This window comes from Dioscorea cayenensis, chromosome 5, assembly GCF_009730915.1.
Source record: "Dioscorea cayenensis subsp. rotundata cultivar TDr96_F1 chromosome 5, TDr96_F1_v2_PseudoChromosome.rev07_lg8_w22 25.fasta, whole genome shotgun sequence".
NCBI classification, from domain to species: Eukaryota; Viridiplantae; Streptophyta; class Magnoliopsida; order Dioscoreales; family Dioscoreaceae; genus Dioscorea; species Dioscorea cayenensis.
The window spans coordinates 24,347,959-24,370,764 of NC_052475.1; the positions used below are offsets into that span (position 1 = coordinate 24,347,959).

Below are 22,806 nucleotides of genomic sequence, written 5' to 3' on the forward strand. Positions count from 1 at the left end.
ACGAAAATGCAAAGTGAGAAAAGACAAATTTTAACCAGCAAGTCCAAAGCTTTCTCACACTACACCAAAACACGAAACATTGCATCGCAAGTAATCAGTAAATTGTTCGAAAAATCCTCAAATTTTAAAAAATAACTACAAACCAATTGGGGAAAAACAAGATCCACATTTCGAAACAGAAAATTAAAGACACAGATACGCAAGCTGATCATATGCTCATCCCACTCAGAATATCCAAAGCTCTTTTATACTGCAGCAAAATGCGATGGTTTCGATCGAAAGAAAGCAAGAAAGTAACAAATCTCTAGAGTACCTCGACGGTGCCATGAACAGAGTGGGTGTTGAAGCCGTCGAAGAAGGAGGCGACGCCGCAGAGGACGGCGAGAAGGACGGCAGCGAAGGTGACAAGGGTATTGAGGCGTTGCACGGAGGTATGCATCTCTTCGAAGAGGCGAGAAGACAACGGAGTCTGAAACGACTTATTATGAACATTTGTTTATTTTTAAAAACTATAAAGTATAATATTCCTTTTTTTTAATTTTTTTTTCAAAACTAATCTATTTTACTGTTTATTTACCTTTTGTTTAATTATAATAATTATTATTATTTTGCTTAGAATTTGTTTTCACAAATAAAAATAAATATTATGGATGATGATACAGTTCTGTATTAATCATTATAGCATCTGTTGAGTTATGATATTATATAACTAATTTTTACAAGAACAAACAAATGTCATTCTCATAGTTTGCTATTGATTAGGAATAAAAAAAATTATAATATATTTATTTATATGTACCGTTGGTTGAATATAAAGATTTCCAATAAAAATTTAGGGATTTATTATGTGCCGGGAAAAGTTTTGGAATTTTTTATTTCTTTTTCTTAATTTTGTATTTTATTTTGAAAAGAATTAATTAATTAATTAATTAATTAAATTTTTTTTTTTGAGAAACAGAAGCAAAAGCTTGATAAAAAGAAAAAACAAAAGCAGCTACAAATTAAAAGGAGACATGCTTGGAAGAGCATGTGGATAATTAATTTTGGAAATAGATATTTTCTCAAAAGAAAATTCTAGTAATAATTTTACCTTTCGAGAGAGAAAGAGGGGCGCTGCTTCTTCGTTGGCGCTCTGCCGAGGAATCGAAGAAGCGTGGGGATTCGAGATTGCCGGCGGCGATGGGAACGTCGGTGCCTGGAGAATCCCGCTACGGGGCTTTGGACAACCGGAGGCGGAGACTGGAGCCATGGCACGGGCATCGGCGTGTGTTCAAGCGGAGGGAGAGGCGGCAGATCGACGAGTCTCGTCGCTGGGTCTATTCCCCCCGCGATCTCTCCGCTCTCAAGGGTAACCTGTTTCTATGTCTGTTACTCTTTGGATTCAACAAGAAGTTCCCTTTCAAATCCTGTAGTTTTAATTATCTTTGGAATTTTTCTGATTCGTTTTTGATTGATTCGGGAGGAATGCGCTTTGGAATTTCGTAAAGTGATTGTTTTTTTTACAGTAGTTTGTTCTGATTTTCATCTTCAATGTTACAGATAGGTTTAGGATCGTTTCTTACAATATTTTGGGTGTTGAGAACGCTTCAAACCATTTAGACCTATACACCGGAGTTGATCCACATTACTTGAGCTGGGAAAGAAGAAGGAAGAAAATATGCAAAGAACTCCGTCATTATAATGCCGGCATTCTATGCTTGCAAGTATAAGCTTCATCCCTAAAGTTTGGTTTCTATATATGTTTGTATGTATGTATGTATGCCTGCTTGCCTGCCTGAAATTGTAAGGATAATTTAAGATAATGATTTGTGAAATTGGAATGATTTGATGGATTAAGGTCTAGTCATTGGCAGGAAGTTGATCGATTTAATGATTTGGAAAAGCTTCTTCAGAAAGATGGTTATACTGGTGTTTATAAGGTATCATTTACTTCTAAAGTGTAAAAGTTTAGATAATGTTATGGTAAGTATTGTATTTTATTTTTCTATTAGCGACGCACTGGGGGAGCAGAAGATGGTTGTGCCGTATTTTGGAAAGAAGAACAGTAAGCTTTTGAAAATCTTTCTACAATAATTTGAATTGAAGGAACTTATTATAAATCTACAGGCTTTGGCTGTTGGCTATGGTTTTTTCTATCTACCATTAAGGAAGTGTGTTGGCATTTATTTTTATAAAGCCCTCCTGCTACCTTTTGTTTCTTATGTTGCTTATTAGATGTAACATTGAATGTGCTATCCTCCAAGATGTCACTGGCTAATTGGGCACCTGTTTGAATCTTAGCATATTGTGGTTTGACATAAGTGCTTTCTTTTTATTTTTTACACAAGTTAGTATGGACTGCATGACTTCGTTTCTCTGTGCTTTTCTATGCTAAGTTATTGCAATCCATCCTCCTCTCAGATTTTTAACTATCATTTGAACACAGATTTTCTCTTATACATCAAGAAAGCATCGAATTTTGTAAATATGGACTTAGGGAGAATGTTGCCCAGCTTTGTCTTTTTAAGGTATGAATATAATTGTTATTGTTTAGCTTTCCTTTAGGATTTGATTTTTCATATCTGTTCTAAATGTAAATCAAAATTTTATCTGGCATTTCTAGAAATGATATTCATTACAAGATATTGCTGGTGTGGCTCAATTGATGTTGCTTGGCATTTCTTGTTTATATGAGACTGTGTGTGTGTCTTATGCCACTTACAGTACAGCAATGATTTCATAAACATAAGTACATAACTATGTCCTCATCTCCCTACTGTCTGTCATTCTAATGAACTTTTATTTGTGATTCCTTCTAAGTTCGCTTTTCCTTTATCATAAGGTTCTCAGAAGTAGTTTCATGCTATCGATGGAAGTCTTGTTAACTTAAATTTTATGTTGCACTTTTGTTCCTTACTTCAGCATTGCTCTTCTTACCAAATCCAATTTTCATCTTTTACTCACATCATATACATATACATCTAAGTCCAAAGTCAACCCTTTAATAATAATGTTTCTGATGTAAAGCACTTATTCTAACCCTATTGCTCCCTCTCCCTGATCCTTCAGGCTATAATTTCTGTTGATTCTGTATTTGTGAGAAGTAACAACAATTTTTTCTTTCTCAATCTCTCTTTTGTCATTGTACCAGCACTTGTTATGAAACCCATTTCGCTGCTGTGTGTTATTGGTAGATCTAGAAATGGGATTCTATAGTTAAGTATTACATAACTGCAGTGCAGTGTTCTGAATATGTGGATTGTCGATGTTTTGCTATTCTTACTAGTGATGGAAAACATGTTTTCTTCATGGATGTTTTCTCAGTAAAATTTGTCCTATCTAGGTTGGCCGCAAACATTCAAATGCTTCAACCGGTGAAGATTCAGATTCTGAAATACCAGAGTAAGTTTCTATTTGCTAAAAAAACATCTACAACAAGTAGAGCCTTTCTTTTGTCAATTGTATTGAACTAAGATTGAATATATGAGTCACACGTAAGTGTTGCATAATGCCCATAGTGGTCATGCTTTATTGCATTTAGGCAACATTTTATGACTATACAAACACATCACCACATTTGAGAACTAAAAAATTGAACTTATTCAGGTCAATGATGCAGCAAACCTTACTTGTTGGAAACACACATGTGTTGTTCAATCCAAATCGTGGAGATATCAAGCTTGGGCAGGTATAAGCAAAAGAAAAAAGAAAAAAAAAAATCACTTGCTTCCCTCAAGAATTTTGTTATAGTATGAACTGCTTTATAAGGAAGTTACATATTGCGAATCATGTGACTCTTTTTGAATTCGAGCGCTGGTGCCAGTTGATAAAAGTGGTCTTCTTCTTTTTTATTTTTTATTTATTATTTTTTTTGTCAAACAAATGTGGACAGAATTGAAGATATTCTGAACTGCCTGTCCAAAATTAGGAAAAATCCACTCAAAAGATGCTTCTTAAGATTTTTAAAGAGTGGTTGAATTTATGGAAAGTGGCTTTGATTTTCCAATATTGTTCTAATTCCATTCATCTATTTTACTCTTAGATCCGTGTGCTTTTGGAGAGAGCACATGCCATATTACAGGAAAGAGGAAATTGTCCTGTTGTGATTGCTGGTGATCTGAATAGTTTGCCACAGGTGCGATCATGCAACATTAATATTTTTTCTTTTGTATTACTTTTGTGAATAACTCATTTTCTTTGGCTGATTGCATTCATGCCTGTGCCTATGTGATCCAGAGTGCAGTCTATCAGTTTTTATCTTCTTCACAGGTGAATAATTTGGGAGTTGGTTCTCTTTTACCTAATAGGAACCTATCTATTTTTAGTGCCTCATGTTGACATTTGAATTTTGGCAGCTTAACATTCTTACCTATGACCGTAAGAAAGTTTCTGGTCAAATTGAATTTCCATCAAACCAGATACCCTTTGCCCAAATTGGTGCCTTTAGGTATTTTCTGCTAACCCAGGTTTTCTGTTGTTAACTAATTTCTTAGGCCTATAGCAAGTACTGCATTCAGTATTACGTGACATAAGTTGGTTTTCAGATCTCTTCCGGTGGTCAAGCCAAAGTTGATGACTTATTACTGGAGTAAGGAGGACATTTTCCTTGCTGCTGGCACTTCAAAGTGCACCTATCTTCAGAACCCACTAAGGCTTTCAAGTGCATATAAAGGAGTTCCTGTAACTTTCTTTTCCTTTGTGCCCTGCTAAGCAATATCTCCTGTCATATCACCTTTCTTATTCAATACCCATCATTACTTTGGTTTCTGACCAGTTTTTGTAGTGTTTATACTTAATGGGGAGGTTTTATTTTTTGTTTTATGTACACAGTTTTCGCTGTTGACTTACTGTTTCTTATGCCAGACATTTGTTGAAAGTTGGATTGTGCTACCTCGCACATGCTTTCTTTTTGCCGAAACCAAAAACATATTTATGCATTTGTGTTTTCATGGTTCTGGTGCAGAAAGTTCCATTGATGTATAATGGACTTAAAGGATTGCAATGAATGCAAAGTATTTTCTTTAGACAAGAAAAAAAAATGCTACATATTTTCTGAGCAGATGAATGTATATATCCAGCTAGTGTTATAGTGTGTAATGACAATGCAATTCTCATGTCGCAGGGGGATCTCAAAATCAGAGATCAACATGGGGAACCTCTTGCAACTTCCTTCCACTCCAAGTTTCTGGGAACAGTTGATTATATCTGGTATACAAATGCTTTACCCTAGAATGAAGGCTACAAGTTTATGTCTAGTTTGTGGCATAGGCGGCTCAGATAGAGTCTGCTGTTGTAGTAGTGGTTCAATGATTTGGTACTCTCTGTGAACAGCTTTCTTTTATCTTGTCCAGGCATTCTGCTGGACTTGTTCCTGTGGGGGTCATAGAAACCTTGCCCGTCAATAGTTTAAGAAAATTGAGAGGACTTCCTAGTTTGGTAATGGTCGAATCTTTTTGTTTTGCATGCTTCCATATGGTTTTATGAATAGACAACTGTTTGTATTCAAATTCATTAATGGATAAACTGGTTTTTTTTTCCTCCTTAACAAGATTTATGCTCCTCAAGCTTTGTCATGGTTATGTTTGCAGAAATGGGGCAGCGATCATCTCTCTTTAGTTTGTGAACTGGCCTTTGTAGATGAGGAATCCTCATAATGCTCACTCATTTTTCTGATAAAATTTTCAGGTAAAATCTTATTTTTTGACTTATTCCTGATATATGACTTTTAATTCCAACTGTCATATACTTGCAATTCATACAAAATAATTGAATACACAGATGGGGACATTTGAAACTATTGATATTGTGCCAGGCTAATCACAAAGTTGAGTGAATTCCTGTTGTCAAGTCTGTGCAGAGGATTGAAAGAGCCAATGGCCATGAATCTCTCTGTTTGTTATAAGCTGATTCTTCGATTAAATTTCACTTTAATTTAATCTTTGGTTTCAGATATCTTTTGTAACTTGGAAACTGTAGTGGAACTCACTGGGAGTCGTGGGGAGCATAGCATTTTCTAGTCAGACTGAAAGAAGCTTGAAAACCAAGAGAGGTTTTTAAAGCCAATTTATTTACTTTATTTGTTGACTTCCATGTAGTGGATCATGTAGTTAATCAACCATTTAAAAGTTTTGGTTGAAAATTGGTTAGAAATTTTTTGCACATTCTTGTAAACATTGTTTTGATCAAGACTAGCACTAACGTTAGCAATCAAAATAATGTCATTTAATGCCCCATGATGGACGAGAAATCATTTTTCTCTTGAATAAAAACAAGTATAATACTACAATGTCCATTCGCTCATAAAGGTGGTAATTTTCATGAAAGAGATGTGCACAAGAGCCGAATGTATAAGTCAAGCAACTTTTCAATCAATAGAAGCAAACCAGTAGTTTCCCGTTTCTTTTATTTATAAACTCCTGAACAGAATTATTAATATAATCAGAGGAACTTGAAAATATTAACATAACTTTTTAAATTTATTTATTAACAATAAATTAAAAGAACAAACAATTAATTAGATCCACTTGGAACCTTACTATTTGTTCTGTCTAGATGCCCATCGATATGAGCAAAGCTGTTCATAAATTTCTTAACGTCTAGCCAATATAAACTTCTTCATTTCTCAAAAAAAAAAGAAAAAGAAAAACAACCCCTTTCTTCTTTCTATATATAATCATCTTCATCTTTCATAGTCTTTATTGTGTTTTTTCATTTCCAAGCAAGATGCTCGCCATCTTCAGCAATGCAATCATCAGAGCTCCAGAGGAGCTCATCCATGCCGGAATCCGGACTCCAACACCTAAAAAACCAGCTCTTGATCTCCTCCATGCTTTTCTCACCACCTTTCCTTCCTCAGTCTATATGAGCATAAACTCTCTTGCTTATATATCCTACACACACGATAGTGAATCTTCATTGCATCCAAGGTTTAAAAATTTCCTCTCTTTTAATTTCATAAGCAAAAGATCATGCTTTCATGGTTTTATTAAATGTTGTTTTGCATGCAGGTTATTTGCAGTGAAAGATGAGATCTTTTGCATGTTTGAAGGTTCTTTAGAAAATTTAACAAGCTTAAGACAACAGTATGGGTTAGGAAAGAAGGAGAATGAGGTTGTGTTAGTGATGGAAGCTTACCGTGCTCTGAGAGACCGAGCACCGTATCCGACGAGCAGCATGCTCGGTCATCTCTCCGGTGGCTTCTCCTTCATCATCTTTGATAAGACTACATCTACTGTCTTTGTTGCTTCAGTGAGATCTTTATTAATGCTGATTATATATATGTATATATTATTTAGTTTTCTTTGTTGATAGTAATTAACTTGTGTTTACAATGGTGGAAGGATCAAGATGGTAGAGTTCCTTTATTTTTAGGGATCACTTCAGATGGATATCTTGCTTTCTCTAATGATTCTGAGAGACTTAGAGGAGCTTGTGGCAAATCACTTGCATCTTTCCCTTCAGGTATATATATATATATATATATATATATTTTTGAATAAATTTTGTTAGTCTTTTTTGATTTATTATGTATAATGTGATTTGGATAAAAGGGTGCTTCTTCTCGTCATCCACTGGGCTGAAAAGTTATGAGCATCCTAAGAACAAAATCACTGCTGTTCCAGCAATGGAAGAAGATGTCTTGGGTGCAACTTTCAAGGTACACAAGCAAGCTTAAAACTTATATATATATATATATATATAGATTGTGGAGATGGATATGATCATGGATAGTATTCAGTATTCATCCTCTTGGTTAACGTTCTTTTTTGTTTGCAGATTGAGAGGCCAAATGCAAACTGCTGAATAGAATAAAAAGTTTCATGTGAAAAAGTAGCATAGAAGTTGGATAAGGTTGTGTGGTGATTTTAGGGTTAGGGTTAAGGTTTGGGGGGCCTTCTTCATGCTTCTATCAGTGGATCACCGCATGGCTTTGGATGCCTTCAAAGTCCTCTTCTTGTGTTTATCGCTTATGACTGTTAGTGCTGGAATTAGACATAAAAGTACGATGTAGTGTATGTTGCCTTTTGTCCATATTTGTATTATTTTTAATGATATTTGTCACTGAAGTGACATGGCAAAGTAGTACTACTACTTATCCCATCTGCTTGGTCAGATTCTTTGAATCTATATTTAAGTTTGTGTCATCTTCTAATTAAGTGTTGTTTTTTTCTTTATGATGCTAATTAAATAAATAGAGTGATGATAGTGATGGCCATAAAGAGGGTTGTGTCCCGGAAGGACAGGGGAAGGTTGAGCTTGATGCATCTTTTCATTGTATAGACCAAAGAGCATGGATAAATAATCATCATTTTCAAACATCTCTTTTTTGATGTAACCTTAAAGCATACTATAATAGACTTTTTTTACTCCCAAAATGCTTGACAGACATAAAGATATATATATATATATATTGAATTGATCTTTTTTAGGGTTATTTTATTAACCAAGATTCAAAATTTCTACTATTTTCACAAGATAGACCAAGTCCTCATCTTCATGCCAATTATTGAATTGGGTTTTTTTTTTTTTCTTAAGAATTAAAACTTTTTTGTGAAGTATCCAAAAATACCCTTCCAAATTTTACTTTATGAGATTTTTTTTTTTTGACAAATGAAAATATTTTGTGATTTTTTTATCTTTTTATTCAGTAATAGTCATCTAGACAGAAAAACAGTCTAAATCAAGGACACCCATCTCAATTATATAATTAAAATAATAATAAATAAATACTGAACAAAAAATTATTAGTATTAAGTGAGTATACTCTGAACCTTTTAAAAAATTTTGAGAACAAAGTAATAGAAAGGTTAATTTAGCTTTAGTGGATAAGATCTACCTTCATTCACTAAAATTAAATCTTAATCCTCAGATGGCAGCACATATATCATATCAAACTTTCACATTCTAAGAAATTGCTTTATTTCATTAGAACTAGGCATTGCATAAACGAAAAATAAAAGGATGTACCAAAGGACAAGCTATTCTTCACCTTTGGACAGTGACATACTTTTTTTACCTGGTTTAAGATACATTCTTCAAACCAAATCAAGATGAAAAAATAAAGAGAAAAAAAAAAAACACAAGAGGACTATGGTTGAATCAGCTTTTGCCCCATCTACCATTCTTTGTCCAAACGAACAAATTAAAGATGTTACAGAAAGAGACGCAGCAGGGCATCTAATTTGGTAGGTTGATTACATTGAGATATTTGAGAAGGGTGATCATGTGCTCAAACCATAAACAAGACCTTGTCTTTAAAGCTTTGAAGATGTTTTTCATAAATCAATTGTGATATCATCCAATCAAACACTGTACCCAAAAAAAGCCATTAATGAGATAGTGCTTGCTTTGTAGTCTTTTCATTCATGACCAACTCCAACCACATCATACTCTTCTTTGAGTGGGTTGATAAACATCACTATAAACAGTCACACTATGTATAAACAAGAGATGAAAAACAAACACAAAACTCAAAAGCATAGAACAATATTAGTCTTTGTCAAACATTAAGAGAGAGAGACCAAGAGACAGTAAGACAAACAGAGAGCGTTAAAATAGTGTTTAGTGAGAGAGAATTTAAGAACAAACAAAACCTCCTTCTTGGACGGCTCTCAAGCTCCTGAAAAACCCAAGAAATGCCCACACTAAACAAAACAACGCTTCACACTCACTGTAACAACATCAAACTATATAACCTTAAAACAACTTTTAAAGACACTTAAAATAATATTTATATATAAAATATAATTTTATATATATCATATTAATCCTAATTCTGCAAAAATCTCCAACATCATCTTATGGATCAAAATTCATCCAGTCATCGAGATCAGCAAACTCCAAGGCGATGGGATCAGAGCCGTTGGTTCGGTCATCCCACAGTGTCAGCACCGGTAGGTCCCCCAGCACAACAAAGTCCTCCACTGCTACCAGCCCCATTAACGGATCGGGTTCGGATTCCAACCCAAAGTCCGACAACAACATCTCGGACTCATCTTTACTGAAAAAGTCCGTAACAGGCATCACATTCGCATCCGCTTCTTTGACGGGATGATCCTGGCCGTCGATGGGAAATCCATCGGTTGAAACGTCGAGAACCGATGAAGGCGAAGGGACCGAGAAAGCATTCGGATTCGGGTCTGTTTCCGGGTCCGATAACCCGGAGTCGCTGCTTGCGCCGCCGGAGAAGGCATCGGAAGCGACAAAGCCTCGCTTTTCGGCCTCGATGCGGCGGGAGGCCGTCTGGTAAGCGAGGGCGGCTTCCTCCTCGGTTGCGTAAGTACCGAGCCAGACACGAACGCCTCTTATCGGGTCGCGGATCTCCGCCGCCCACTTCCCCCAAGGTCGGTATCGGACTCCCTTGTGCTTAGAGGATCCGGTTGAGGTTGAAGAACCGGTATTCTTTGCCCTCAGGGTTGCTAGGGTTTTACGGGGTTTAGAACAGGAAGAGGAGTCGGGGAGTGGAGTGGAGAAGGGCGAAATGGGAATTTCACGCAGGACCCGTCGCGTTTGCTTGATTCGGGGTTCAGGGACAGAATCCTCGTCGCTGGAGGAGTCAGTGGCGTCGGGGTCAGAGAAGACGATCCGGATCCGCTTCAGTGTTGATTTCGGATCCGATTTGCTTCTCAATGGGGTTTTCCTAGGTTTCCTCGTCATCGGATCCTGATTCAGCAGCTGCCGCTGCGGACCCGGCATTTTCTCCCCCACTTTCTTAACCCTCCCCTCAGAAAAATCACCAAAATCGAAGGAAAGAAATAATTTTTAAAATAGGAAAAAACCAAAAAAAAAAAAATAAAGGAGAAGAAACGATTGTTTCTGGATCAAGTGAGTGCTCCTCTGAGAAAGAGAAACAGAAGAGGAAACGCCTCTAAATGTAGAAATCCCAAATACTTCACACCATCACCAGTTCTGCAACTAAGACCACCACCAAAAAATAAACCAAAAAAAAAAATGAGATCTAGTTGTCAAAAAATCAAAAGAACAGTAGAAGAAACAGATCCATACCGAAAGGATTTAAAGGGCATAGAGTCAGACAAGAAGCCTCTCCGCATGCGGGATAGAGAAGAGAAAGAAAAGGACTCAGTGAACCCAGCCGACATAAATCCCGGCGAACTCCGGCTACCAAAACCCCCCAACGAGATCCGCAGACGAAAAAAGCGAAAGAACAATAGATAGAAAGCTATAATAAGAGCTTAATGTTTGTTTGCCTCTTAAAATGGAGTGCTCGTGCCGGCCTCGAGCGCCGCTTATGGTTTTCTTGGTCGATAGATAATTCGGGCGCGGATCTCAAAGCGCTGTCATTCTCTCTTTCTATCGCCTCGCCAGCTTCATTGTGTCTCTCTATATTTCTATCTTTTGCGTTTCGCTAAGGCGGTTATTCACCGGTGGTCATCAACCCATTTAAATGGTAAATTTTTTAATGGATGAGCTGGCAGTGCCCCCTGCCACTGGTACTGCCACTGGCACTGGCTGTATGCCACACTCATGCATTTCATGTCTTCTCGGCACCTCCAAACTCGACCTGAATAAAGACTCGCGATGACCTGGCTTACCTACCCTTTGTTCCTCTCTTCTTCTTTTCTGTCTATTTATTTTCACTTATTTATAACTCTAATCCTCTCTGCATTTTGCTACTATAAAATTATCTCTCTTTTTTTTTCTAGCCTTTTTTTTTTTGTTTCCATGTTTAATATAAAATACTATTTGCAATTATTTTTTTAAAAAAATTGAGATGCTATGAAGCTTGTTCTTATCTGTAGTCACATGCCCTATCACGTGAGTGCATTGTACGACCCCCTTACGGCAACAATGCATCAAGGTGGGGGCGAAATTATTAATTCCTTTTTCGAGATCTAAGACTAAGATTTAATGATTTATTATAAATAATAATAAATAATAATAATGTATAGTTCTAACATGAATGAGGCCATGCTTCACCACGTGACCAAATCTCACATGTGTAAACTCCTTTCCTCACACGCGTGACTCCTTGAGCTTGCCTTTTCTTAAATATCGTATTTAAATTGAATAACTCTTTTATTAATTAATTTTAAATAGTGGGTCCTGGCGTTTCACGTCCACATTTAATAAATGTCTCGTTGGGAAACGCATTTATGGGGCTCAAGAAACGCGTTGCGTAGATCACGCAAGATCCGTTTTTCCCGCCACGACTAGGAGCATGGCCTCAGTTTCGCGCCAAAATCGCCCGTTGCTACTGCAACGAGTAGCCTAAAAAAAAAAGCCCGGGAAGGTGTCTCTTCATTCCCGCCATAACTGCCTAAATTCCCGCCAATTGATTTGGGGATGGAGTACACAGCTCATAACAGCGTTTTACAAAATTAGTGCTGACGTGGGGATTATCTATTGGTGAGATCAGTACACAGTGACGCCGAATATGTTGTACCCTTGGCAAGCTGGAAATAGGGTATCTTTTGACCGGGATCTTTGGGAATAGACTGACCGTTTGATGTTGGGCAGTGCTGTGCTGGAGATCACTGATTGGGTAGAAGGTTCGGATTTTAAGGGATTATTTGGCGGCCAGAGAACATTGTACCAGAATATGAATTAAGAAATAATTATAATAAATATTTGTTAACCAATTTAACTCCTAATTTTATTAAAACTATTTTTTTTTTTAAATAATGGAAAAAAATGGGTCAACAATAGCCCAGCACAGCCCAAGCTACATTGTGTTAGGGAATACTGGAAGCCCAAAATAATTTCGCAAATAATACAACACACAATTGAAGTAATTCGTGTGTATATTATTCGTACTAGTTATATGGTTTAAGGGTTTGTCTAACTTTAGTTAGTTGGAGTCATGATCAAATCCAATGAACACTTAGGCAATGTTTGATTAGATGTGGTTGAAAATGTAATATATTTTTAATTACAATATAGTTGTAAACGCTGAAGTTGAAAATGCAGAAAGTTAAATTTATCGTTTGGTTGACTGTGATTAAAAATGCTACATTTCAAAATTTTATATTTGTTTGGAAGTATTAGTAAATCTGGATTTTGAAAACATGTGTTGAATGTATTTTAAAATATAAACACTTTTAATTAGATTGCCTCACCTTAGGTCATCATTAAATTTTTATATAGACCAGGGACTGTATTAAAATAAATATTAAAATAAATTTAAATGATTAATTACAAATACTTATCTTCAAAATAAATAAATAAATAAAATTAAATGTCCGACTTTTAAATGTATTATATATTTCAAACCTAATTTTATCTTTTTGGAGATCTTTTAATTTTTAAATTGTTTCACTTAAGTTATTTGATTGTTTTATTTTCTCAATATTTTCACAAATATTTTTATTTACTCTTTGATATTATGATGTAAATCTTATCTTTTTAATACATTAAAAATTATAACACTTTTAAATCACAAAGTGTAGAAGATTTTCTATTAATCATTCAGTCTCACGTGATACCACGTGTGAGACTTTCTATTAAATCACGAAGTGCAAGAGATCGTACTTACAAATTTAACATAATCCATTTATACTGCATTTGTAAATTTTTTTTGAAGTTCTTAAATTCAACTAAACAAATACTAGATTTAAAAAAAAATTATAATTTTAATTACATATAGTTTTACATCCAGCCAAACAAACACCCTTAGTGATTTGTAGTTACTCAAAGTCAGAGCTCCCCATTTTGTTGCGGAAGGTGACAGTAATGGATCCACTTGCTAATAGGCCAAGGTCGCATACTCTGGCCTGGAAAACTCATCTACTTCTCTCATCATGACGTTGTGATATATCTTTTTTTTTTCAATGGAGAATATCACCTAAGAAAAAGTACTTGTACCATCGCACAGACATGTCTCAGCTTTAACATTTTAAAAATAACATTATTATTTTTTTTAATCAAGGAACTATGAATGCGAAAAACACAATTTATTATGGAAATGCACAAACGAGATCTATGATCCACCTATATGCCTTTCACTGAGTTTAACGGAAAAATTTTAAACTTGGAGCAATGAAATTTATCTACCAATAATAATATTTCAATAATATTTTTAAAATTGAATTAAAGGTTTTTATGTAGTTAATGAAAATAGGCGCTTGGCATTTTCCAGTTGATACATACAATGGTTGCTGTTACTCTTCAGTGCTTAATCTGGTATTCTCAATTAATATGAATTCACAACTGCATCTACTTCATATCCACGCCACTGCATTGAGCTCGTTCACCCATCTTTATTTTTATGATTAGTTTAATTCCATACATAATAATGAACCAACCAGAGCTTTAGAAATTAAATCATTTTTTTATTTTATCAAAATTTAATAGGAAATTGGGTGCGCTCGCTCAGCAAACACACGTGAATCTTCTTCACCTTAGCAATTTATATAGGGTTCTAGCAAAAACATGAAATTACCCTGCCGTCCTTTCTTTCCCGTTAATTACATTTTGGCCCGGCCCAAGATATTTAAAGTTTGCAGAGAAAAGACAGTAACATAACATCAGTAAGATATCCCCACCGTTTTTTCCATATCCTCACCAGAGAAGAAAACCCATTAAATGGCCATGAAGGCGTGATGAGTCCTAGTTCTTAATAGCTTTATAAAATTAAGCTATTTAATAAAAGAAATCCTTAATTATTATTCTTAACATTATTTAACCAAACAACCAACAGTCCAATTTATATCCAACACTCACTGTCCTGAGAAAACGGCCAGAATGAAATGTATTTTCCTTACTTTCGTTTTCTTTTTATCCTTTATTTTTTTTTTTTTTTAACTTCCTAAACCTTTACAACCTGCGTGTTAGGAAAAATAATATTTCTTTTTAAAAAAATAAAAATAAAAGTAAAAATAAAAAGGGTGAAGAGATGGTGGGGGGGTCCGCAAGGGACAACAACGATCAAACGGCCGGCAATGACTCCGATCTCCAGGAAACATCAGGGAGATCGGACGGCCGAGATTGTTCATCAGAGTAATCAAATAAACCACCGTCATACCAAACAGCGTCCTCATCCTCCATCCGACCACCACCGAAGGCCAACCCATTATCAAAGATCTCATCGTCAAATCCCCAGATCTGGGCACCAAATCCCCTATCCTCCTCGGCGACGGCAGTCTCCGCCGCCGCGTCGACTTCGCCACCGTCCTCCGAAGATGAAAGCACGGTCGGCGGCAACCCCAGCTCATCATCCGACGCTTCTAGTAGAAACCCTAAGTCAGGCTGCCCAGGGTCCACCTCCACTACTGGACTTAAGGACTTTGGCGGTGGTACCGTCGATGGAAGCCCGATTTCCTCCTCAAGGCTTTTCATCACCGTAGCAAGGTCCTGAATCGCCGGATCTCGCTCGCCGGAATCCCCATCGTCCTCAAAAATATCAAGAAAAAGGCTTTCTCGGAGCCTCTTGGGCTCCGGCGACTCAAACGACTCGTCGGTCTCCTCACGGCCTCGTTTGGCACTCAAAGCATCCTCCATTTCTAAGGCGAAGAGAGAGAGAGAAGTTTTTGGTCAGAGTGGGAATTAAAACAACAAACGACAAGGCTATAACGGGAAGAAGGTAAAGTATGGGGGTGTTTTGGGGATGGGTTGTGGTTGGGCGGGGTCTATATAGGGGGAGGGGGCTTTCAGGGATTTGATAATTTTTGGAGGGTAATTTATTATTTTTATTATTTTTTAAAAAAATAAATATACTTATATATTTTTTTCAAAAGAATTTTTTTGTGGTGGGGGTCCAGTGAAAGGGGAGGGGGGGGAGCGTGGAGATCCGGATGCTTCGCGCCCATCAATCACGAGTGGCTCTTTTTCTTTTTATTATTTTCCCGAATTATTTAATTCTTGTGGTGTTTTTTTAATTTTTATTTATTAATTTTGGGGTCAGGTATTAAATTGGATTTGGAATCCGAAGTTTGGAGTCCGAGACCGACTCAGTCGTCGGCTCGGCTGGCGGCTTTATTGGTTCCCACGGAAACGCGATTCAGGTGGGTGGTGATCTAAATATGCGGACTTATTTGGTAATGCTTTTAATAAAAGCCAATCTAATGTCCCTTTTGCTTTCAGATTGGGTTTATAATATGAGTCCCATATATGGACGGCTCAGATCTATCATATTCAATTAATTCAGCAAGTTGAAGGTATGAATAACTAAAATTCAACCAAGTTATTTTTTTAAAAAAAAAAATATTGACGTATTGTTTTTATCTTTTCTTATCAAAACTAATTATAGACTGCAATTAATTTATTGAAAATATTGTTTAAATGGTCTTAGAAACACAAGTAGTATCTTGTCAAATGCTTGAAGGTTAGGTTTACCAGGACAAACCTCTTTTCTGGAAGATGACCGGTCGAACTAATTTAGTGGTTTTAGTTAGTTGGTTTGCTTCATGATCGCCATTCAATGCTCATCTGTGATGTTATATTTAGGAGATAAAACGTAGAATTGGTATGCTTATTCAATCACCCTGATTTGAACCAACCAATTGAATAATTCTTGTGTTATCTTATTCATTGAGAAACTCTAAGCAATAAATTGTTGGTTTTGGAATTGACTTTCCATTGATATTTGTACCACTACATTTTTAATTATAGTTTCTTGTTTTTTTTTTCTTTTGTTTAAAAAAAAAATCCCCCTTCGTGCAAATGATATCACTAATTGAACCTCGATTTTTGAAATAGCGTGGATGTGATGTTATAGGAGTAGTAAACAACAAAGAAAGTGACAAGATGACCAAGCCTTTTTTTTTTTTGTCTAAATAATAAAGATAGCTTTTTTTTTTTCTATATAATGACCAAATGGGAGCAAGACTATGCATTTTGCAATGTCCAAAGCATTGCCGTGACTCATCAAAATGGCTAAATTCCTTTAAGTCACCATCAACCGAAGCAGTGGTGGTGTAGTTAGTCCAATTAGAAGCTTGAATGATATACACACACCCCTTTAAAACCTTTTGAATAAAACTAAGCAACCATCTTATTTGGCTAATCAAAGTTCTATCTTGTTGCCTTTGATTACCAACTTGATTGAATGGACTCAATCTATTCCAGTCCACATCAACGGCCCCGCACGTCTTCCCTTCCTTAAGTTCCCTTCCCTCACAAGCAACTGGTTGTTTTTCATGTTTCTCTTTTGCGGTACTTTGAAAAATCAACCAAAAGTGATCCGATTCGCTATCATCTTCTTGTGAATTTCCAAGGACACGTGTAGGAAAGTGACTCGCTGGTCTGGTGTTAGCTGTTTGAGTACGGGTAGCTACGAATTTTCACGGCCAAAGGTAAGGGTTAGGTATATAGGCTTTATCTCGCGGCGTGTGGTGCCGAATCCCGTGACCAAAAACGATGGAGAACTTGGTAAGCCGATCTAACGGCTGGCTTGGCTTGACTAAGTGCCGACCCAATCTGATCTCGTTCCTTGATGAGGACACGTGTGTGATCACCGGCTTACCCGGCGCACGCTGACCATTAGGGCGAGCGGCTTGGCACGTGGAGGTCACTCTCACGTGATGGTGAGGTGATTCATGCCTTGCTCTTCGGGGCTCTCGTAGGACCCATTAACTTCATACCCCGGTGAGTTCACCGCCTCCAAATAAACAAAATGCCATGTGTAAAAATTTTTTTTTAAAAAAAACTGTGGTCTCTGGAAGCGAAGCATCTAGGAATAAACCAGCGGTACGAGTTGCTTTATTCTCACCGAGAAGGATGGAAACGTATTTTTGATAATTTTGGGTTGCGTGGGATTCTTCGCTACATTGGAGACCAGAGATCCCGATTCCAGAACGGGCATGAAGTTATTAGAAAGTCCTTGGATACGTAGAAGAAACTGGAATAGCGAGCGAGGCTATTTTCGTCATTTGGGCCGTGGAATGTAGTAATGGAAACAAAACAAATGCGAGGACCACGTGGGCTGTTTTTGCCACGAAAGTGTATTGATGGTGAGGACTGGGAGTCATGTTTTGGGTTTGTTTCGTCATTTTACTGCTTCTCGATCCGACATCTTTTCCAGCTAACCCCTTGTAAAACTTGATTTTTTGTTTCTTGTTGGACAAGTTTCAAAATTTATTATTTTTTAAAAATTAACAAAATATTTATATTAAATATTTTATTTTACTAAAAAAAAATTAATTGTGCTATAATACGAGGTATATAATTTTTAAAATTTAAATAATTATTTTAAAATATTATTGAACCAATTATATGGGCTAAAGTAAAAAGTAAAGGTTGGATTCTATAAGAGAGAGGACCAATGTGAAATTTTCCCTAGGTCTCATGTTGTTTGGTGGTGATATTTATATCAACAATGCAACGACTGTGAGTGTGGGACAACAAACAGCAAGAAACATGACATTATATAAAAAGAACAATTATTCAATGTTTAATAACCCAAATAATGATAATGTTATTGTATACATAACAATCTTAATAGAGTGCCAACTTCTAAGAAACAGTAAGGGCAATTACAAATAAATTAATAAATAATTTGCCTTTGACTTCAATCATACAGTCTTTCTCTTAGAAAACAATTAACCCAATGTTAATCAACATTTTGCCAAGATAATTATTATGTGATTAGAATATCAGCTGAGGTGGATGACTTGTTTTTTTAGGTTGACAAGGCTCAAGTGGACAAAATAATTGAGCCAAAACCTCTTTCATTGTTTTGCTCAAGTGAACAAATGGTTGAATGCCAGGCTTAATTGCCTAACTCTGCTTGCTTTCCTTGTTTAATTAATTAGTTATTTTTTTGTTTTTTATCAATCATTCAATATCTTAATTGGTCGGCAACCCATACGCCAAAGAAACATTAGCAAATGGTTTACCAGCTCTTTTGGCTGCCAATAACCCAACGTTTTAATGCTAATTGGATTTAGATTTATTGGGTTACCAGTAACCCAAGCCATGTGACTTAAATGCTATATATGGTATTATCAGACCCACTATAGTCCAAACGGTGATTAAGATTGGTAACAGTTCATCTAATCTCAATATGGTATTAGACCTAAGCTAATGTTAAAATAAAAGTTATTAGATCCCCAATCATAACATCAGTGAGCTACATCTAGAGATTCTGACTAATCTTGCTTTAATAACAATTTAATATATTTAATCAGTTTGGAATTATTATACTGTAAATATGTGACGCCCAAGAAAGCCAGCCAGCCGGCCGGCCTCATGTATGTCTTGATTAATGAATACAAAGATATATTTATATCTTAATTAGGTTTTTTTTTTTTCATTTAATGGTTCAAGCTTTCCTAGTGTTTCTTTTTAATAAATAAACTTCATGGAAATCAAAATAAATTTGTTTGATTTGGTTGGAAAAAAGAGTAAAGGTAGCAAACGTATTGGAAAAGGTTATTTGTGAGGAGATGCCATGGAGTCACACTCATGAGGAGACAAAAGCAAATGGACTCTTAACAGAAGCCATTTCTTTCCTTGGATTCCATTGCTTGCATTCCTCTTTAATTATTCCTCACTAAAGAAAGAGAACTTTGGCCAAAACTGAACACCATCCTGTTAGTTTAACTTGTTGCTTCATATAGCATGTTAACTAGGTTGAAATTGGTACCTTTTATTTTTCACATATATATATTTGTTCTAACCTTAAAATTGTGGAGCATGTGTTATTGTCTTTGATTGGTTTGGCTTGTCACCATCTTAGGACATAATGTTTAGTTTTTTTAGTTCAAAAAGTACAATAATGGGAGCACTATGAGAAGTGGATGATTGAGGATTGAGGATTGAGGATAAAGGAGGAATGAAATCTCATGGGGTTCCTAATTCCACTCTTTTGGTGAGATTTGGTTTTAACTTTCTCTTGATCACATCATGTGATTTTTTGAAAGTGGAAATGGTGGTTGTGGTTTGTGTTTTGTGGTTTGAGGTGGTGGAAAGGTTGGACCATCCAATTCCTATCTTCCTCCTTTAATTTCATCTCACTATTGTCTATTGCTATGGCCCATCATCCTTCTTTGTCTTCTTTATGGACATAATTAATTAATGAATATAATCTCTCTCTCTCTATATATATATATATTTGTTTCAAATGAAAGACCTTAGAAAGAGAATATATATTTTTTATCTCTTATATTTTAGGATTAAAATCACTTAGATAAGATCAAAAAATTCCAAACAACTCATGAAAATATCAATAAAACTCTTTCTTATACATACACTCCATAATATTTTTTGAAGTATCTGGCTCTCCTTTCAAAGGTCTCTGTCTCTTTTTTAATAAACAACTATTTTAGAATTATAGAAAAAAAACTAATGACCTCTTAAACTTATACAACATGTTTTTTTTTTAATGAAATAGTGGCTATGCAATTTTTTCTATTTTATATATGTTAAAAAAAAACTTGTGCAACATGCCTCACAAGACAAAACTGCTTTCATTATCAATTATGTAATTATTATTTTTGTGATTTTTATAGATTGTTTTCCATGCCTAATTTGGTTTCTTGGTGGTGTGTCAATTCCAAGGAAATTTCAATTTGTATTTGCTTGGATTATGTGCAATTAAATGTGGAATTGAGACATTTTCTCTCGTCCTTCTTCACGCCTTGGTTTTGTACTTTTGTTTCATAGTAATCCACATGTTGTGCTGGGTATCTTTATTTACTTTGTTGCTCTAAAATCCTTGTTGGAATATAATGCATGTTTAGGAACTAGCTTCTCAATTTCTAAATCATTTTACATGAAAAGGACTTTATTCTCGATGTGCTTTCTTTGCATTTATCTCATTATTATAATGTATTTTATATTAATAAATTTGCTTTGAAGAAAATCGTTTCAATGCTTTTTCCAAGAGATTCTAAAGTCTATTTAGAAAGTAATATGCATGATTTGTAAAGATATCTCCGTGTTTATGTAAACAATTATGGAATGGGTTGCTCAGCAGTCAAATTTTAAAATTATTCAAAAATAGTCATTAAAAGCCCGTATGAGTACGTAACAAAAAGGAAAAATAAACTAAAAGCATCTAAAACCATTTATAATTTTTTTTCCATAATAGTCTTAAGTTTTATGGAAAAATGTAATTTTGAAGTTTTTCTATTTTTTCCTTCATATATTCCTTGTTTGCTTATTTGTTTCGTGGTTGATATGACACCGAAAAAGCATGGAATAAGTTTTCTTGTTTTTTAATAAATGTTGAAATAAGTCCACCATTTATTTAAATATTCCATTTTACTAGCATATTATAATATTTGGCCTGATCCAATAGCTTAAACCCCTAAGACGAGGACATCGTTTAGCCTCTGCCTAATCTATTCAACTATCTTTATTCCCAAAACCATCTTTTCATTTTGAAATTTTTATTCTTAAACCATTCCATAGTTTTAATGCCCAAAAAAAAAAAAAGGTAGGTGTCAAAAAAGACTACTTTGTTCACCTAACTACTCACAAGTGAAAGATCTGGAGATGAGTGGGTCAGCAAAATAATATTATGTAAAAAAAGATTTTAAATATTGAGAATTTACATTTTTTGAAAAAAAGTAGTACTGTAATGTAATAAACATCATGGTTAAAAGTATCAGATGATATATTTAAATTTTTTCCCACATTCAAAAGGGAATTAAGCCTTGGTGGGCAATTAAGATGAAAAATGAGATCACACCCTTTAAATTCCAAAGGTTAATACTTAATAGAGAAGATCTAGGCGTTTGATTTTTTTAATTGGCGCGCTTTATAGCATTGGTGACTTTCATATCTTGTTTTTATCTCTCTCTACCTTGATATTTTATCTCTCTCTCTCTCTCTCTCTATATATATATATATATTACAAAAGAAGCGAGTAGAACATTTATATTATATAAATTTTCATGAAAGTTATTTTCCTTTTGCTCCATTAAATAAAAACATATTAATTTTAATTTTGAAATAGATAAATATTTTTTTTTAGCAATTGTTTTTATAAAACTATTAGATTCCGAGTTTATCAACAAACAAACAAATCCATTTAGCTCATGGATTAAATGAATATTATATATATATATATGTGTGTGATTGGAAAAACAAAACACCTAACAAACATTTTTTATACACCACTAGTATCTCTAAATTAATATAAAACATTGTTTTTTTTATAAAAAAAAAGATAAATTATAAATTTATTAATAAACAAAGTACAATAAAAAATATAACAAAATAAAATAATAGAAAAAAATACTAGCAGTGATTGGTATTTTTAGAAAACATAACCTATGATTATAAAATATACTTTTGTGTGTGAGTGTTTTTTTTTAATTAATAATGCTGATAAATCACTCACATCAACTTTTATTATGAGAGGGAGTTGAAAAGAACGGTAAACCACTCACCTCAACTTTTATTACAAACGGGAGTTGAAAAGAAAAATTACCGTTCTTCCAATGAAAAAGTGATATATGTGTTGATATAGATGATGGCCAGAAATGAATTGAATGATTACAGTGAACAAAAAGCGACAAGCTTCAGTTAGTGCTAAATTATTAAATTTAACATTGTGCATGATTATTAAATGTAAGTATGTAACATGAAGAAAAGAGAAACAATTGATCAAAATTATAGGCAGGAGTGGGGGATTTCAAAGATGTGCTGAAGATGCCAAATATCAAAACACTCATCCCAGAATGCATGCAGCCACTTCTGGAAACACAAAGTCCTTATCCTCAAAAGGAAACCACCCCAACAGCACTTCATCCTCCACTTCCCCACAACCACAACCACCTCATCTCCCACACCTCTTCCTCCTGCTCTGCATCCAACTCCTACTCCATTGCAATGCTCTCTTCCCTGCATTTCTTCTTCTTTGCCTCTGAGTTACACTCTTCCTTCTCTTCGTTCCTTTTTGCTTTCGGTTTTCCAAGTTATATA

The 22,806-nt window shown here is 35.1% G+C and overlaps 4 protein-coding genes across 6 annotated transcripts; 2 read left to right on the forward strand and 2 right to left on the reverse strand.

Moving 5' to 3' along the window:
- Nucleotides 1-1,090: 1,090 nt before the first annotated feature.
- Nucleotides 1,091-6,248, forward strand: LOC120261021 (carbon catabolite repressor protein 4 homolog 5). The gene is made up of 15 exons (XM_039268678.1): nucleotides 1,091-1,348; nucleotides 1,540-1,703; nucleotides 1,854-1,919; nucleotides 1,992-2,044; nucleotides 2,426-2,507; nucleotides 3,323-3,381; nucleotides 3,586-3,667; nucleotides 4,022-4,114; nucleotides 4,216-4,248; nucleotides 4,335-4,426; nucleotides 4,524-4,659; nucleotides 5,102-5,187; nucleotides 5,331-5,415; nucleotides 5,568-5,664; nucleotides 5,929-6,248. Exons 1-14 carry the CDS (start codon nucleotides 1,180-1,182, stop codon nucleotides 5,631-5,633), a joined length of 1,266 nt encoding a protein of 421 aa, XP_039124612.1. The 5' UTR covers nucleotides 1,091-1,179; the 3' UTR covers nucleotides 5,634-5,664; nucleotides 5,929-6,248.
- On the forward strand, nucleotides 5,947-8,153 carry LOC120261023 (stem-specific protein TSJT1-like). 2 transcript variants are annotated; one of them, XR_005536540.1, is made up of 6 exons: nucleotides 5,947-6,029; nucleotides 6,699-6,905; nucleotides 6,987-7,227; nucleotides 7,351-7,440; nucleotides 7,530-7,636; nucleotides 7,756-8,153. XR_005536540.1 is itself a non-coding variant. In XM_039268679.1 (6 exons), exons 2-6 carry the CDS (start codon nucleotides 6,703-6,705, stop codon nucleotides 7,780-7,782), a joined length of 699 nt encoding a protein of 232 aa, XP_039124613.1. In that variant the 5' UTR covers nucleotides 5,947-6,029; nucleotides 6,699-6,702; the 3' UTR covers nucleotides 7,783-8,152. The 2 variants fall into 2 exon arrangements, 1 of the variants encoding a protein (XP_039124613.1); XM_039268679.1 differs by having other exon boundaries at nucleotides 7,320-7,440; nucleotides 7,756-8,152.
- Nucleotides 8,154-9,554: 1,401 nt separating this feature from the next.
- Nucleotides 9,555-11,351, reverse strand: LOC120262354 (ethylene-responsive transcription factor CRF4-like). 2 transcript variants are annotated; one of them, XM_039270454.1, is made up of 2 exons: nucleotides 10,984-11,351; nucleotides 9,555-10,887 (listed from the first exon to the last, which is right to left on the reverse strand). In XM_039270454.1, the coding sequence occupies exon 2, from the start codon at nucleotides 10,672-10,674 to the stop codon at nucleotides 9,778-9,780; it is 897 nt and encodes a 298-aa protein (XP_039126388.1). In that variant the 5' UTR covers nucleotides 10,675-10,887; nucleotides 10,984-11,351; the 3' UTR covers nucleotides 9,555-9,777. The 2 variants fall into 2 exon arrangements, with proteins under 2 accessions (XP_039126388.1, XP_039126387.1); XM_039270453.1 differs by having other exon boundaries at nucleotides 9,555-10,893.
- Nucleotides 11,352-14,663: 3,312 nt separating this feature from the next.
- Nucleotides 14,664-15,546, reverse strand: LOC120260391. Its single transcript, XM_039267865.1, has one exon. The coding sequence runs from the start codon at nucleotides 15,433-15,435 to the stop codon at nucleotides 14,863-14,865; it is 573 nt and encodes a 190-aa protein (XP_039123799.1). The 5' UTR covers nucleotides 15,436-15,546; the 3' UTR covers nucleotides 14,664-14,862.
- Between the last annotated feature and the right edge of the window lie 7,260 nt (nucleotides 15,547-22,806).